The 18,938-nt window shown below is 46.9% G+C and overlaps 3 protein-coding genes across 3 annotated transcripts in view; 2 read left to right on the forward strand and 1 right to left on the reverse strand.

Annotated features, from left to right (window-relative positions):
• vipas39 (VPS33B interacting protein, apical-basolateral polarity regulator, spe-39 homolog) overlaps window positions 1–18,938 on the reverse strand; it is a gene marked incomplete at its 5' end in the record, with an annotated part of 107,176 nt that overhangs the window by 45,204 nt on the left and 43,034 nt on the right. The gene's annotated exons all lie outside the window — the stretch shown is intronic.
• On the forward strand, window positions 768–3,923 carry polr2j (RNA polymerase II subunit J). The gene is made up of 3 exons (XM_079556822.1): window positions 768–941; window positions 2,248–2,356; window positions 3,757–3,923. Exons 1-3 carry the CDS (start codon window positions 799–801, stop codon window positions 3,856–3,858), a joined length of 354 nt encoding a protein of 117 aa, XP_079412948.1. The 5' UTR covers window positions 768–798; the 3' UTR covers window positions 3,859–3,923.
• LOC306963497 (MKRN2 opposite strand protein-like) lies at window positions 9,267–17,648 on the forward strand (the record flags this gene model as incomplete). Its single annotated transcript, XM_079557068.1, has 5 exons — window positions 9,267–9,379; window positions 10,305–10,516; window positions 16,932–16,981; window positions 17,041–17,209; window positions 17,432–17,648. Exons 2-5 carry the CDS (start codon window positions 10,314–10,316, stop codon window positions 17,646–17,648), a joined length of 639 nt encoding a protein of 212 aa, XP_079413194.1. The 5' UTR covers window positions 9,267–9,379; window positions 10,305–10,313.

The following is an 18,938-nucleotide window of genomic DNA, read 5'->3' on the forward strand; positions in this document are numbered from 1 at the left end:
AGAGGAAACTTATGTCGCGATTGAGGATTTGTCACACAGGCCCAAACTATTCTCTTTGACGGTTGTGGCCAACCTGAAACTGAAAAACATGTGTTAACCTCTTAACTCCCACCTGAACATGTTTTCTCCTGTTCTCCAAATCTAAAAGCTACAAAACAGCAATAAAAAACGAGAAGAAAATGAGGATGTAAACACAACAAAAAGCGCTAAAAAGTGACCAAAAGAGCGACAAAAATGACAAACACTCAACAAATAAGTGACAAAAATCCAGCAAAAAATGACAAAAATTCAGCAAAAAAAAAAAAAAAAAAATCCAGCAAAAAAGTGATAAAAAAGTGTCAAAAACACATAAGGGAAATAAAAAGTGATGACAATAGCAAAGTGGAGAGAATGCATTTGGTTTTGGCGGGTGGTAAGAGGTTCATTGAATGTCACCAATATGTAGAGCGGAGGAGTGGATTATGTTCGGTTGTAGCTAAAGAGAAAAAAAGTGCTGTCAATTTGCACTCTTCTTGGAGAGTAAGTAAAGCAAATAGGAAAGAGCGGCTGCGATACCAAGTAGATACTATTATATAGTTATTTTCTCGCATATGAAAAGCATGATCAGTATCCTCTGCTTTAGCGCGAGTTTCCGTCTGATGATACTCAATGACTCACACTCCAGCCCAGTAAGTGGCGGTAATGCCCCGACGCTGGTGGCCAACCGCCAATAAACTAAACAGAAGAAGAAGTAAAAGAAGTAAAAGAAGAAGAAGAAGAAGCGGTCACTTCCGGCGTCTCTTCCGGTGCCGGTCCAAGATGAACGCTCCTCCCGCGTTCGAGTCGTTCCTTTTGTTCGAAGGAGAGAAAAAGATCGGCATCAGTAAAGACACGAAGGTCCCGAACGCGTGTTTATTCACTTTAAACAAGGAGGACCACACCCTGGGAAACATCATCCGAGCGTGAGTACCTGCTAATGTGCTAAAGCTAACAACATCATCGGAGCGTGAGTACCTGCTAACATGCTAACTAATGCTAACAACAACATCATCTGTATACAGTATCTCAAACGAGGTGGGAAATAGGGAGACATTCGATAAATTAAGGGAAAATGAACGTGCTAGCTAATGCTAACACCATTATTTGAGTACCCTAACCTATATATTTCTATGACCCTAACACGCACATCCGCACACTGAGGGGGAGATGATAAAACATAAGAAAAACAACGTCAATGCAAAGAACAAAACCGCTGTCAGAGGTGGGAGAGTCAAGTAAGAGGAAAAAGGTACTTGTAGAAAGTGTTGCTGTGAGAAACCGTTTGAATAAAAAAAAAAGTCTGATTTATTTTCAATAATGACATATTGTGTGAAACGAAGCATAAAATCCCGTGGCAATAAATCAAGAGAAAGAAAAATGCAGATAAAATGAATAATTGTATAGAACAAGGAGCATGAGACGAACCACATCTGTTTTATATTTTATCAAAATGAAGCTTTTGATGCTTAAATATTTACTCACAGTGAAAAAAGTAACTACAATTTTTACTCGAGTAATAAACAGATACTTCATTATCATTTTACTGAAGTAAAAATTACGGTACGATAAAACTACTCTTAAGAAGTAAATTACAATGACTTCAAAAAGTTACTCAAGTACATGTAACTGAGTATGACTTACTCTCTTACCGCTAATAACATTTAACATGACATAATAATATCAAACTATACTTGGCTTGGTAAATTACTGGTTCCCAATCTTTGTTCTCTTTTGTAGTCGTCCGTGTACTCCCAACCTCAAGGTGTTATCTTTGTTAGTGAAAAGACAATGTTGAGTTCAAAATAAACCTAAAATTATCCCAAAGCTACACGTTTTATTGAAAAGTATAGGTTTTTTCTGATCAAAATGATGTTCAGTTTCCCCTTTTTTTATCCCTGGGTTTTTCTTATAGGCAGCTGTTTCTGACCTGTTTCTAACTCTGGGTTTTGTCTCGTTTGCATCTGTTTCTGACCTGTTTCTAACTCTGGGTTTTGTCTCTTTTGCATCTGTTTCTGACCTGTTTTTTAACTCTGGGTTTTGTCTCTTTTGCATCTGTTTCTGACCTGTTTTTTAACTCTGGGTTTTGTCTCTTTTGCATCTGTTTCTGACCTGTTTCTAACTCTGGGTTTTGTCTCGTTTGCATCTGTTTCTGACCTGTTTCTAACTCTGGGTTTTGTCTCTTTTGCATCTGTTTCTGACCTGTTTCTAACTCTGGGTTTTGTCTTTTAGGCAGCTGCTGAAGGATCCTCAGGTTCTGTTCGCTGGATACAAAGTCCCTCACCCCCTGGAGCATAAGATAGTGATCCGAGTCCAGACCACAGCGGACTACAGCCCCCAGGTCTGGACTAAAGTATTTCGTCATAATTTTAGTCAGTCATATTATTTGTGACTGAGACCAAAACTAAATTCAAAGTTGTTTCTGAGACTAAAAAGGCGCTCTCCAGACGGTGCTCATGGGAGTTGTAGTGTTGTATCTTTACAGTAATGCTATATCAATGTGAGCAGCATCTTTGAGAGAACTATAATTCAAAATGAACGGGACACGTTTATAGAGACCGCTTTACGCCACAGACAAAATCTACCTGTATTTGTGTTGGTGTTAATCAGGGCCGCCTTAACCGCTGGACTTACCTGGGCTGGATTTTCTTTCTACAATTCTGTTTAAGCCCCGGGGCCTATGGGTACATTAAGGTGGGCCTGGTGTTAATGTCATGCCCTGATACTAGCGTTAAACTGACGGCTCTGGACATGTTTGGGATCTGTTTTTCTCACAAATGGATTTTTACAGATTGAATTTCTGATGGATTTATTGAGCTTTTTTAAGATTATTTTTCACGAAATAAGGGGTTTAATTAAATTGTATTTATTTGAATTAGGACAGTGCACATTAATGGTCACGTCAGCAGAACGCCTGTACCAGAATTAGCATAATGGTTTAATCGCATCCGTTTGACCTAAGGCAGGTACAAAGCATTTATTGACAGAAGAGAAATACAGACAGAACAAAGTCACAGAGATCAGAACAAGGACAATCACCGGTGACACATTGATAAAACTACCTGTGAGTGCACGCTTGTTTTGTTTTTTAAACGTGTGGTAATTGTCACAGTTCCTGACATGATCCGGCAGTGAGTTCCATGACTGCTCCTCTGATAGACACCACCATTTGACTCAATTTAGTCCTGCATCGTTGCATTTATTTAAAAAACTACACCCGATCCAAAATCCCTCTGAACCAATCTTTAGGACTAATCGGCCGCAAGATAAAAGCACACGACAGATTTCATCTTTATTGAAGAAGAAGAAGAAGAAGATCTTTATTTATATAGCGCCTTTCACAGACATGGTCACAAAGCGCTTTACATGAGACAATTGTACATTCACTCCATACTCGGTGGTGGTAAACTACGTTTGTAGCTTCAGTTTCCCCTGGGGGAGACTGTCAGAAGCACTTTCGCGACTACACACGTCTGCGCCAACGGACCCTCTGACTCCACCATACATTCACTCACACACATCATTCACCCTGGCCTATTGTGCATGTTTTTAGTGGTAGGGGAAACCGGAGTACCCGGAGGAAACCTACGCAGACACGGGGAGAACATGCAAACTCCACACAGAAAGGCCCCGGGAATCGAACCCGGATTCGAACCCTTCTAGCTGTGAAGCGAGAGCACTAACCGCTGCGCTACCGTGCCGTGACCTGTAGTGAAGTTCTTTTCTCCTGTTGTTTTGCAGGAGGCTTTCACCAACGCCATCACAGATCTGATCTCGGAGCTGTCGCTGCTGGAGGAGAGATTCCGAGTCGCCATCAAAGACAAACAGGAAGGAATCGAGTGACCCAGTGTGTGTGATGTCACTTCCTGTGTGCTGCTGTAAATAAACGCTATGTGAATGTCCCGCTCGCCTCGTTATTCAGGGGGTTTGTTTCCCACCGACCCACTGTTAACCAGAATCACTGCAGATCGGCTCCAATCAAAGGGTCAAAAAATGTGCTCTTACAGGGAATTCAATTTCAATTCAACTTTATTCCAGACTCGTAGTCCATTAAAAAGGAAATAAAAGACAAGACAAACAACTGAGATTTTAAAAAGACAATCATGCCAATGTCTCCACAAGTCAGATTGATAACGTGTCGCGCTCCATTTTATATTTTTGAGGGACATTATTATTTCATTTTCAGACATGTTCGGTCTACACATAAAACTTCACATCAAAGTTTGTACTACGATTTCCTTGATGTTTAGAAAGTGCTGTTTACAGAAATCTAAACATAAACATGAGCTGAACAGAGCGTTACAGGCTCTACATAGACAAACATCTTTTCATGTGTAGTGATCCGAGCTTAACCTCATGTTTTACAATAACAGAAATTAAGGACACAAGTAGGTTGAAAAATAAAAAGGACAACAATTCTAAACTACTCATAACTTATTCAAAGGACTGTATTTTGTTTTGGTTTATATTTTCTTTAAGTAAAAAACAAATAGTTCCAATTTGTTTTGACATTGTATTCAGTTACAAAAGAAAACAGAAGTCCATTTAGCTGAAACATTTAGTTGCATAACCAGGCGAGGGCAGCTGTGGTGGGCCTACTGGGAACGGCCTCAGAAACGCTTCCCACGTCTGCTACAGGGCAAATGCTCAGCTGGACAAAACACTGGACCATTGGGGCCACACACCCAATCACAGCTGATTTTAATAATTATAATGAATGAATTAAAGCAGTACTAAGAAACTTGTTTACCTTAATAAACCCTTTCCGTAGTCCCTCTGGGGGTAATACAAGTCTTAATGGGATGACTGGGGGGTCTGGTCAAGAAACCACAATTGTAACTTCGCTGCCACCGGATCGAAGCACCAATACACACTAATGGAATCACAAAGAAGAAGCTAAAGGGCAAAGCTAGCTGCGGGCTAGTGCCACTTGAAACCAATGGCCTCTTGTAGCAGAGATTCATGACGACACTCGGGGCCGCCATTGCTGTAGTACCTCCATATAGTGGTGTCAGAACAAGCTAGTTTTACATTACAGAGCGCTTGACTTTAGACACGTTCTAAACAACTGTAAAGCCTGGTCCCTATTTTTTTTTAAACTTTCTACAGCTTGATATTGCTCCTGTGATAACGCTGGCTTAGGCACAATTAAAGGGACCAGGCCGGTTTTCGTAAGAAAAGTGTTAGAAATCTTGTATGCTAATGAGGGCCGGACTGTTAGCATTGGAGCTGCTGCGTAACTACACGTCACACAAGGGCGGAGTCTACAGTGAAGATCCCGCCCTTATGCCCTTTTAAGGAACATGCTTAGTCAGAGCTGGGGAGGAGGAGTCTGTAAATCCGCCATGATTTCCCCCTTGACCGTAGTTATTTTGTCGGGGGAGTGAGGAATGACGGTCTATTAAAAATACATGTCTATGCTTAGAACAGTATTTACAGCCAAGTTTGAGTAAAAAAATGATCTCCATTGTGTAATTGGATGTACAATAACTCTTTCCGTTTGTCTTTTCTGTCAGCGTAGTATTTACTCTCACGGACAATTAGTTGAAAAACACAACACGCTACGACACCTGCAGTGGTGCTTATGGCACTGACTATAACTGTTTTAACTGATCTTCCAAGTCGTTCCACAGATTGACACCTCTTACAAAAATACAACATTTTTATTCTTTCTAGCTTCTGCTTTTTTGAAAGTGCCAGTTCCTCGGAGGTTCCTCCTGAAAAAAGTGTCAAAATAGCTTCAAAAACGAGATGTAAACAAGGATAAAAAACACAACAAAAACCTGACTAGAACATGGCAAAAAGCCACAAAAAGGATGAAAACGTGACAATCATGACGAGGAAGAAGCTTAATTAGTTTGGTTGGACGGTCTTAGCTTTCAAATGAGGCATTACACTGTTGCTCTACAATCCAGAAGCTTTTAGATTTGGAAAAAATCTGAAAGAAATCTAAAAGATAGATTTGGATCAAATCAGAGAAAATGTGCTCAGTTAAGGTAGGTAAGAGAGGTAAAATCCCAGAAAATTATGCAAAATGTTCAATGACGCCTCATTATATAAAATAAATATGTAATATTTAACCAGGCCTGTTTTAGTTTCACATATTACACTGAACTACCAGGTTTGTCCCTTTTAAATGAGTTTATTTTTTTAAATATAAATTCAAGCTAGTTTTATTATATTATCGGCTGAGTTTATTTGTGAAGTATTTTCATTTACATTATTATATTATCGGCCCATTACTTTGACACTGACCAAGTTTATTCAATTATCGGTTCCTATACAGTTTTAAAAAAGTGACATTTCACTTTGCTGTTCCTTGTTTAGTCGCTGAGGCGAAAGGCGAGATGGAGAAACTGATCCTGGAACATTCTGCGTCATGTGACCCGCTCATCTGCCTCCTCCGTCACCACGGCGACCGACGGCTCAGTCACATGTTCCAGAAACACGACCAAACCAGGGCTTTAATGAGAATCTGAAGCCATTTACTGGAAACCAAGAACTCAAAGGTCTTTGAGAGGATTAGAAACCAAAGTGTTTTTGGCTGAACTTCCTCACACACAAACTTTCTGTTCTTCAGCTCATTCACCCAGGGGAAAATAAATATACTTTAACATACAAAAATATGTTTTAGAAATGAGAGTAAAATAAACTAAGTGTGCTCTTTTGAAACTACTTATTTTGTGCGAAGTAAATTTAAGATGAATTTATAGAGAATTAAAGGTAAATTGAAAGTGTACTTAATATACTTCTGTGTGCTAAAATGGAACTTTACTTTATTTTAATTATTGTAGTAACTTTATGATTGAATAACACTTTTCAATGTAGCTTTAAGCATAATCCTTTTTTTTGCTTTTAACTTATATTATAAATCAAATAGATTTTAAGCATTTATTTTATTTATTTATTTGATTGTGACAGTGCAAGTTAATGAACATTTTAAAAATACCTTGTGTTTTTCCATAATATATCTAATAAAAGTATTTTAAAAAAAGTCATAAAAAAACCCTGGTTGATACAATGTAACTTCAGTCAGTCTGAAAGATCATGTGCACCTTCACAGTTTCACTGGACCCAAAACCACATCACAAAACAAAGGTTTATTCATGAACAGGTCAGTATGTTGTAGACAAGGGCAGAGCACAGAGCAGGTGCTGATAGAAGGCAGAGGCTGACACAGAGCTAAGTATTAGCAAAAATACAAAATACAAAAGTGAACTTGGAGACACAAAGGAGTGGCTGATCACCAGGCTTCTTATTCTGGAGGCTGAGTGTTGATATATATTTATATAGAAAAATAGATAGAAAGTGTATTTAAAAAAAATATAATACAAAGTACATCTTTAGTAATATATTTAACAATGATCTGAAGGATATTTTCCGATTTTGTCCATCCATCCATTTTTTCCGCTTTATCCGGGGCCGGGTCGCGGGGGCAGCAGCCTCAGCAGAGATGCCCAAACTTCCCGATCCACACACACCTCCTCCAGCTGTTCTGACCCCGAGGCGACACCAGGCCAGCTCGGAGACATAGTCCCACCACCGTGTCCTGGGTCTTCCACGAGGCCTTGTCCCACTAGGACATGCCTGGAACACCTCCCGCGGGAGGCGACCAGGAGGTATCCGGAACAGATGCCCTAGCCACCTCAGCTGGCTCCTTTCGACGTGAAGGAGCAGCGACTCTACTCCGAGCTCCTCCCGGGTAACTGAGCTCCTCACCCGATCTCGGAGGGTGCGCCCAGCCACCCTGCGAAGGAAACTCATTTCGGCCGCTTGTATTCGCGATCTTGTCCTTTCGGTCATTACCCAAATCTCATGACCATAGGTGAGGGTGGGAACGTAGATCGATCGGTAAATCGAGAGCTTTGCCCCGACTCAGCTCCCTCTTCACCACGACAGACCGATACAGCGACCGCATCACTGCTGACACCTCAGATCAGTCTGTCGATCTCACGCTCCATCCGTCCCTCACTCGTGAACAAGACCCCGAGATACTTGAACTCCTCCACTTGGCCTCAGATTTGGAGGTGCTGATCCCCATCCCGGCCGCTACACACTCGGCTGCAAACCACCCCAGAGCAGCTGAAGGTCCTGATTTGTTGAAGCCAACAGAACAACATCGTCCGTAAACAGCAGAGATGAGATCCTGAGGCTCCCAAACCGGACCCCCTCCGGCCCCCGGCTGTGCCTAGAAATTCTGTCCATAAGTTTAAATATGTATATATATTAAGTGTATGTTTTTTTCACCTGGGCAGCTGCAGTTCAGGAGGAGTTTCTCCCAAAAGTTTCCCGTCGCTTTGAAAATCACAAAGTGAAGATCAGTTTATTTTCCGTTCCATTTTACCCAGCTGAGGACGTTTGAGGTGAGACGCAGCAGGTGAACGGGGAACATTTTTAAATTCAAAGATATCAGTGTGAAACTTCTGCTGCAGAGACTGACAGAAACACGAGAAAAGTGGTGGAGCAGAGCAGGGTTCACTACTCCACATACTGATGAAAACATGTTTAAAAAGACATTACTTAAGGCAGCTTTAAGCCTAAAAATGACCAAAATTTGAATAATAGATTGAGTTTTAAATGTATGCTTTTATTTTGAAACACTATTTACAGACTTTTTCAATGGGTTTTTTGATTTTTAATTTTAAATCAGGTTAGGAATTAGATATTATAAAATCCCTTGGAGTAAAGCTTAGTAGAGGTTGGAGTAAAGTTTTTGTGGCTATTTTTTTATTCATTTTTCACAACTTTGTAATCGTGTTTTTGTCACTTTCTCTGTTGTATTTCCATCCTTGTTTTGTCTCTCCTTTGACCCTTGTTCAAGAAGCTTTAAGATTTGGGTAAAGCCGAACTGGAGGAAATGTGCTCAGTTCAGGTGGGGATTAAGAGGTTAAGAGACAAACTCGGGCCAAAACCTGACAACTGAAGAAGCTGAGTTTTGCCCAAAGTAAAAAGTCCAAACGAGAGAAAACAAACGAGTGAAGACCGAGCGGAGAGAGAGAGACCGGTGTAAAACCTGAGCTCTGAGTCCCATCTCCGTGGCAACGGCACAAACACCCGACACCTGACCCGCCCGCTGCGCAGCGATTGGCTGAGAGCGAGCGGACTTTGAACTGAAGGAACACGAGCCTCACTCCCTCACAGCCCCGTCTCAGGAAGAGGTCTTCAGGAAGAGCCTTGGTCACAGCTGCTCCTGCTGGTCCTGCTCCTGGTCCTCCTGGTCCTGGTCCTGCTCCTGGTCCTGGTCCTGGTCCTGCTCCTGCTCCTGCTCCTGATCCTCCTGGTCCTCCTGGTCTAGGTTGTGCAGATGTTGGTGTTTGTGGTCGGAGCTGAGGAGGCGTAGAAGGAGGCAGTGTTGGAGTCCCAGGTGAGATCAAACTTTTTCCGACCAAATCATTTGTGTTTTTGTGACTAAAATGAGACAAAAAGTAAAAGTAGATCCTGAAAGTAAAGCTGTGTCCGAATGTCCCCCATAAACAGGAACCTCTGGAACGTGACATTTCGATTAGTGATTTGATTTTCATGTGCTTTGTACCTCTTCTTTTACACATGTAAATAAGTGAACAAATGATCCCTGACTCACTGAAAAGGAGTCATTGATCTGTGACATGATTAACATTTAAATAAACAAGAAACCGGCGTCCTGTTTCAGTAGGAATAAATCAACTACAAAGTAACCTCCTGAACCGAGCACATTGTCTCCAGTTCCACCTTACACCAAATCCAGAAGCTTCTTGAAAAAAAAAGTCAAAATAATGACAAAAACTAAACATAAAAGAGGATGAAATGGCAGCAAAAGAGGGACAAAAACGTGATAAAACAGTGACGACAAGAGGAAAGAGATCCGCTTAGATCAGTTTTGTAGGTCATAGCTTTCAAATGAGGTGTTACTCTGGCCTATAGGCTGCAAGCTCTGGTCATTAAACTTTTAGATTTGGGTAAAACTGAAGTGGAGGAAATGCTCTCGGTTACAGCAGGTGGTAAGAGGTTAAACAGCTCCAGTTAGACCCTTTTCACTAAGACATGCATTTTTGTCACACTTTTATACCTTTTTTATAACTTTTTGTCACTTTTCTATTGCTCTTTTGTAGCTTTTTTGTTACATCTTCATCACACATTTTCATCATTAAGAGGTTAAATAAATCCTAGTTTTAGTCAACTAAAAGTAAACCAAGTAAACTAAAACTAGACTAAAACTGAAGAGAATTATTTGACTAAAGTAAAATGTGTCAAAACCGTACTTCAGCCTCTGATGTTCCGCCTCAGAGTAAATGAACCTCGTCTGGTTTCAGTGCACTCTGATGGAGCGCTCGATCGTCCGCCTCGTGCACTACCGGAGGCAGATCTTCTGCTTCTCGGTGCCCGACACCTGTCCATGCTGCGGCGAGGAGCTAAAAGGGGCGCGGCTGGCGGACGCACCTGTGGTTCTGCCCCGCCCCCTCAGCCACGCCCACAAGAGCAGGTGCAGCCTGGTCATCGCTCCGGCCGAGAGTAACCCCGACAGGTGAGACACAACCCTGACAGGTGAGACACAACCCCGACAGGTGAGACACAACCCCGACAGGTGAGACACAACCCCGACAGGTGAGACACAACCCCGACAGGTGAGACACAACCCCGACAGGTGAGACACAACCCCGACAGGTGAGACACAACCCCGACAGGTGAGACACAACCCCGACAGGTGAGACACAACCCCGACAGGTGAGACACAACCCCGACAGGTGAGACACAACCCCGGCAAGTGAGACACAACCTCGACAGGTGAGACACAACCCCGACAGGTGAGACACAACCTCGACAGGTGAGACACAACCCCGACAGGTGAGACACAACCTCGACAGGTGAGACACAACCTCGACAGGTGAGACACAACCCCGACAGGTGAGACACAACCCCGACAGGTGAGACACAACCCCGACAGGTGAGACACAACCCCGGCAAGTGAGACACAACCTCGACAGGTGAGACACAACCCCAACAGGTGAGACACAACCCCGACAGGTGAGACACAACCCCGACAGGTGAGACACTCCCCGACAGGTGAGACACTCCCCGACAGGTGAGACACAACCCCGACAGGTGAGACACAACTCCGACAGGTGAGACACAACCCCGACAGGTGAGACACTCCCCGACAGGTGAGACACAACCCCGACAGGTGAGACACAACTCCGACAGGTGAGACACAACCCCGACAGGTGAGACACAACCTCGACAGGTGAGACACAACCCCGACAGGTGAGACACAACCCCGACAGGTGAGACACAACCCCAATAGATGAGACACAACCCTGACAGGTGAGACACTCCCCGACAGGTGAGACACAACCTCGACAGGTGAGACACTCCCCGACAGGTGAGACACAACCCCGACAGGTGAGACACAACCTCGACAGGTGAGACACAACCCCGACAGGTGAGACACAACCTCGACAGGTGAGACACAACCTCGACAGGTGAGACACAACCCCAATAGATGAGACACAACCCCGACAGGTGAGACACAACCTCGACAGGTGAGACACAACCCCGACAGATGAGACACAACCCGACAGGTGAGACACAACCTCGACAGGTGAGACACAACCCCAATAGATGAGACACAACCCCGACAGGTGAGACACAATCCCGACAGGTGAGACACAACCCCGACAGGTGAGACACTCCCCGACAGGTGAGACACAACCTCGACAGGTGAGACACAACCTCGACAGGTGAGACACAACCCCAATAGATGAGACACAACCCCGACAGGTGAGACACAATCCCGACAGGTGAGACACTCCCCGACAGGTGAGACACAATCCCGACAGGTGAGACACAACCTCGACAGGTGAGACACAACCCCAATAGATGAGACACAACCCCGACAGGTGAGACACTCCCCGACAGGTGAGACACAATCCCGACAGGTGAGACACAACCCTGACAGGTGAGACACAACCCCGACAGGTGAGACACAACCCCGACAGGTGAGACACAACCCCGACAGGTGAGACACAATCCCGACAGGTGAGACACAACCTCGACAGGTGAGACACAACCCTGACAGGTGAGACACAACCCCGACAGGTGAGACACAACCCCGACAGGTGAGACACAACCCCGACAGGTGAGACACAACCTCGACAGGTGAGACACAACCCCGACAGGTGAGACACAACCCCGACAGGTGAGACACAACTCCGACAGGTGAGACACAACCCCGACAGGTGAGACACAACCCCGACAGGTGAGACACAACCCCGACAGGTGAGACACAACCCCGGCAGGTGAGACACTCCCCGACAGGTGAGACACAATCCCGACAGGTGAGACACAACCCCGACAGGTGAGACACAACCCCGACAGGTGAGACACAATCCCGACAGGTGAGACACAACCTCGACAGGTGAGACACAACCCTGACAGGTGATACACAACCCCGACAGGTGAGACACAACCTCGACAGGTGAGACACAACCCCGACAGGTGAGACACAACCCTGACAGGTGAGACACAACCCCGACAGGTGAGACACAATCCCGACAGGTGAGACACAACCCCGACAGGTGAGACACAACCCCGACAGGTGAGACACAACCCCAATAGATGAGACACAACCCCGACAGGTGAGACACAACCCCGACAGGTGAGACACAACCCCGACAGGTGAGACACAACCCCGACAGGTGAGACACAATCCCGACAGGTGAGACACAACCCCGACAGGTGAGACACAACCCCGACAGGCGAGACACAACCCCGACAGGTGAGACACAACCTCGACAGGTGAGACACAATCCCGACAGGTGAGACACAACCTCGACAGGTGAGACACAACCCCGACAGGTGAGACACAACCTCGACAGGTGAGACACAATCCCGACAGGTGAGACACAACCTCGACAGGTGAGACACAACCCCGACAGGTGAGACACAACCCCGACAGGTGAGACACAACCTCGACAGGTGAGACACAACCCCGACAGGTGAGACACAACCTCGACAGGTGAGACACAATCCCGACAGGTGAGACACAACCTCGACAGGTGAGACACAACCCCGACAGGTGAGACACAACCCCGACAGGTGAGACACAACCCCGACAGGTGAGACACAACCCTGACAAGTGAGACACAACCCCGACAAGTGAGACACAACCCGGACAGGTGAGACACAACCTCGACAGGTGAGACACAACCCCGACAGGTGAGACACAACCTCGACAGGTGAGACACAATCCCGACAGGTGAGACACAACCTCGACAGGTGAGACACAACCCCGACAGGTGAGACACAACCCCGACAGGTGAGACACAACCCCGACAGGTGAGACACAACCCTGACAAGTGAGACACAACCCTGACAAGTGAGACACAACCCGGACAAGTGAGACACAACCCCGACAGGTGAGACACAACCCCGACAGGTGAGACACAACCCCGACAGGTGAGACACAACCCCGACAGGTGAGACACAACCCCGACAGGTGAGACACAACCCCGACAGGTGAGACACAACCCCGACAGGTGAGACACAACTCCGACAGGTGAGACACTCCCCGACAGGTGAGACACAACCTCGACAGGTGAGACACAACCTCGACAGGTGAGACACAACCCCGACAGGTGAGACACAACCCCGACAGGTGAGACACAACCTCGACAGGTGAGACACAACCCTGACAGGTGAGACACAACCCCGACAGGTGAGACACAACCCCGACAGGTGAGACACTCCCCGACAGGTGAGACACAATCCCGACAGGTGAGACACAACCCCGACAGGTGAGACACAACCCCGACAGGTGAGACACTCCCCGACAGGTGAGACACAACCTCGACAGGTGAGACACAACCTCGACAGGTGAGACACAACCTCGACAGGTGAGACACAACCCCAATAGATGAGACACAACCCCGACAGGTGAGACACAATCCCGACAGGTGAGACACAACCTCGACAGGTGAGACACAACCCCAATAGATGAGACACAACCCCGACAGGTGAGACACTCCCCGACAGGTGAGACACAATCCCGACAGGTGAGACACAACCTCGACAGGTGAGACACAACCCTGACAGGTGAGACACAACCCCGACAGGTGAGACACAACCCCGACAGGTGAGACACAACCCCGACAGGTGAGACACAACCTCGACAGGTGAGACACAACCCCGACAGGTGAGACACAACCCCGACAGGTGAGACACAACCCCGGCAGGTGAGACACTCCCCGACAGGTGAGACACAATCCCGACAGGTGAGACACAACCCTGACAGGTGAGACACAACCCCGACAGGTGAGACACAATCCCGACAGGTGAGACACAACCCCGACAGGTGAGACACAACCCTGACAGGTGAGACACAACCCCGACAGGTGAGACACAATCCCGACAGGTGAGACACTCCCCGACAGGTGAGACACAATCCCGACAGGTGAGACACAACCCCGACAGGTGAGACACAATCCCGACAGGTGAGACACAATCCCGACAGGTGAGACACTCCCCGACAGGTGAGACACAATCCCGACAGGTGAGACACAACCCCGACAGGTGAGACACAACCCCGACAGGTGAGACACAACCCTGACAGGTGAGACACAACCCCGACAGGTGAGACACAACCCCGACAGGTGAGACACGACCCCGACAGGTGAGACACAACCCTGACAGGTGAGACACAACCCCGACAGGTGAGACACAACCCTGACAGGTGAGACACAACCCCGACAGGTGAGACACAACCCCGACAGGTGAGACACAACCCTGACAGGTGAGACACAACCCCGACAGGTGAGACACAACCCCAATAGATGAGACACAACCCTGACAGGTGAGACACAACCCCGACAGGTGAGACACAACCCCGACAGATGAGACACAACCCGACAGGTGAGACACAACCCCGGCAAGTGAGACACAACCCCGACAGGTGAGACACAACCCCGACAGGTGAGACACAACCCCGACAGGTGAGACACAATCCCGACAGGTGAGACACAACCCCGACAGGTGAGACACAACCCCGACAGATGAGACACAACCCCGACAGGTGAGACACAACCCTGACAGGTGAGACACAACCCTGTGACAGGTGAGACACAACCCCGACAGGTGAGACACAATCCCGACAGGTGAGACACAACCCCGACAGGTGAGACACAACCCCGACAGGTGAGACACAATCCCGACAGGTGAGACACAATCCCGACAGGTGAGACACAACCCCGACAGGTGAGACACAACCCCGACAGGTGAGACACAACCCCGACAGGTTAGACACAACCCCGACAGGTGAGACACAACCCCGACAGGTGAGACACAACCCCGACAGGTGAGACACAACCCCGACAGGTGAGACACAACCCCGACAGGTGAGACACAACCCCGACAGGTGAGACACAACCCCGACAGGTGAGACACAATCCCGACAGGTGAGACACAACCCCGAGGAAGGTTGAATAAAAGTCCACGCTTTTCTCTGACATTATCGTTAGGTAAGACAAAAGAACAGGTGTGTCCAGAGTAAGTTAGTAGTTCAGCTGCTCAGAGAACAGGATTCAGGAGGATTGCTGAGAACTGCGTGAATGAAGTCAAAAAACAATCTGGGGTGTTTCTGATAAGGGAGTTCAGCTTCCCGATGGCCTTATGTATGAAACTGTTCTTCAGTCAACTCGAACTGACCCGTAGTCGCAGTCTCCTCCCTGAAGGCATTACTTTGATGAGACTGTGTGATGGGCGCGAAGGGTCCCTGGTGATTCTGATGGCTTTTTTTATTTATTTTTTTATTTATTTATTTAAGTAGGGACAGTACATATTAATGAACATATAAAATATGTAAATATGTCAGATTTTAGCTATAGGCTAATTTCCATCTGTTGTCCCTAGACAGGCTGATGTGAAACTTCACATTGAACATTTAACAATGACACACAACAAAGTCACAAGACAGTACAGGAACAAGCTTTATGGGTGAGACGGGTGGAGTGAGACGGGTGGAGGACATGTCTTTATGGAGGAGAGAGGGGCTCCACGGATCTTCTCCGCTGCTCTCACGATGCTCTGGAGGCTCCTTCGGCAGGAGGCAGTGCTGGCACCGTGCCACACAGTGATGGAGCTGGTCAGGATGCTGTGTATCGTCCCTCTGTAGAAGAGCCACACAGTGATGGAGCTGGTCAGGATGCTCTCTATAGTCCCTCTGTAGAAGAACCACACAGTGATGGAGCTGGTCAGGATGCTCTCTATAGTCCCTCTGTAGAAGAACCACACAGTGATGGAGCTGGTCAGGATGCTCTCTATAGTCCCTCTGTAGAAGAACCACACAGTGATGGAGCTGGTCAGGATGCTCTCTATAGTCCCTCTTTAGAAGAACCACACAGTGATGGAGCTGGTCAGGATGCTCTCTATAGTCTGTGATGTGCACACCCAGGAACTTAGTGCTGGTCACCCTCTTTACTGCAGAACTGTTGATTGTTAGAGGAGCATGCTGGACCCATGTTAATGGCTGAGTTAACTGAATCCAAGAGTCTTGTCTTCCGGGTTGGAAAAATACCTCCAGAAAATACTTACTCCATTGTGGTAGAGGTACAATATATCATATACAGTAAATGCCTATAGTTTACTTTGAAATGGCTAAAATAGCATGATACAGATCCTTTAAAAACGAAAAAAAAAACATTATTGGAGGAGGAACCTCCACTGAAGTAAATTTGTTCGAAAGCGTGGAATCTCTATTTCCAGCACAAAAGACCACAAGTCTCTATCACTTTCTGTTCCAAAGTTATGTCCGAAAATCGGCGATGTTGTAGATGGCGGGAGTATTGGGTTAAAAAATGAAAGCGCTATTCCCAGGAAACCCAGGCGCCCGTCACCTGCTGACAGGGGGCAGTACGACCCACAGTAAAGAGCGTCTCTTTTGTGTTTAGGGAGTTCGATGGAACGGCCGACCTCCACACCGGGATCTCCAACACCAAAGGTAACTCCGCCCCCCTGTGTGTGTGGGCGGGGCGCTGTAATTTCCCCTCTGTCCTCCAGGTGTGGTGTACAACTACACGGCGGGCGGAGTGCGGCGTGACGGTGAGGGCTGGGAGCAGGCCGTGGTGGTTCCTCTGGTCAGACCTGACATGTTCCACCTCCTGGACCAGTGGGACCTGTATCTGGAGCACTTCTCCCAGAGCTCAAACTGGGACCCGCACTGGAGCAGGTAAGCGCCCCCTACTATGCACCCCCTGCTAATATTCTGGGATATCTTTACACAAACGTCAGAATTATGTAAAAATGTGCAGTCTACATTTACGTTGGTATTTTTAAAAAGAGAATTGTCCTGAACATCCTGCTGCTGATGCCTCCAGCACTCCCAAACATGTTTATTTGAAGTACTGTATTAGTACACATTTGAAGTACTTATCTGTAGTATTTGTTTCAGTTTTGACGAGCAGAGCCATAACTGCTTCAGCTTCTGCCTGGAGTTCGTGAACCAGGTCCTGGGGCTTCTAGGGCAGAGTCCTCAAAGCCGTGAGTCCTTCACTCAGCACTACGTCCTGCCGCGGATGAAGCGGCTGTGGAAGTACAGCGCCATCTACAGGAGAGTGGAGAGAGAAGGCTGCTACGCTGTGGACCCGAACCCGGAAGACGAGCAGTAACAACAGCACCACCTACAGGACTGGACTAACAACAGCGCCATCTAGAGGAGTATCTACAGGACTAACAACAGCACCATCTACAGGACTAACAACAGCGCCATCTACAGGACTAACAACAGCACCATCTACAGGACTAACAACAGCACCATCTACAGGACTAACAACAGCACCATCTACAGGACTAACAACAGCACCACCAACAGGACTAACAACAGCACCACCGACAGGACTGGACTAACAACAGCACCACCTACAGGACTGGACTAACAACAGCACCACCTACAGGACTGGACTAACAACAGCCCCACCTACAGGACTGGACTAACAACAGCACCATCTACAGGACTAACAACAGCGCCATCTACAGGACTAACAACAGCGCCATCTACAGGACTAACAACAGCACCACCAACAGGACTGGACTAACAACAGCACCACCTACAGGACTGGACTAACAACAGCACCACCTACAGGACTAACAACAGCACCACCAACAGGACTGGACTAACAACAGCACCACCTACAGGACTGGACTAAATACAGCACCACCTACAGGACTGGACTAACAACAGCACCATCTACAGGACTAACAACAGCACCACCTACAGGACTGGACTAACAACAGCACCATCTACAGGACTAACAACAGCGCCACCGACAGGACTGGACTAAATACAGCACCACCTACAGGACTGGACTAACAACAGCACCATCTACAGGACTAACAACAGCACCACCTACAGGACTGGACTAACAACAGCACCATCTACAGGACTAACAACAGCGCCACCGACAGGACTGGACTAACAACAGCACCATCTACAGGACTAACAACAGCACCACCTACAGGACTGGACTAACAACAGCGCCATCTACAGGACTAACAACAGCACCACCTACAGGACTGGACTAACAACAGCGCCACCTACAGGACTGGACTAACAACAGCACCATCTACAGGACTGGACTAACAACAGCGCCACCTACAGGACTGGACTAACAACAGCACCATCTACAGGACTAACAACAGCACCACCTACAGGACTGGACTAACAACAGCACCACCTACAGGACTAACAACAGCACCACCTACAGGACTGGACTAACAACAGCACCACCTACAGGACTAACAACAGCACCACCGACAGGACTGGACTAACAACAGCGCCACCTACAGGACTGGACTAACAACAGCACCATCTACAGGACTAACAACAGCACCATCTACAGGACTGGACTAACAACAGCACCACCTACAGGACTAACAACAGCGCCACCGACAGGACAGGA

This window comes from Gobius niger (genome assembly GCF_951799975.1).
Source record: "Gobius niger genome assembly, chromosome: 5".
Classification (NCBI taxonomy): domain Eukaryota; kingdom Metazoa; phylum Chordata; class Actinopteri; order Gobiiformes; family Gobiidae; genus Gobius; species Gobius niger.

Coding starts and splice junctions, on each gene's coding strand:
- polr2j (XM_079556822.1), top strand. CDS start 799: ATGAACGCTCCTCCCGCGTTCGAGTCGTTCCTTTTGTTCGAAGGAGAG. Junction 942..2,247: donor CTGGGAAACATCATCCGAGC/GTGAGTACCTGC, acceptor TTTGTCTTTTAG/GCAGCTGCTGAAGGATCCTC. Junction 2,357..3,756: donor CAGCGGACTACAGCCCCCAG/GTCTGGACTAAA, acceptor GTTGTTTTGCAG/GAGGCTTTCACCAACGCCAT.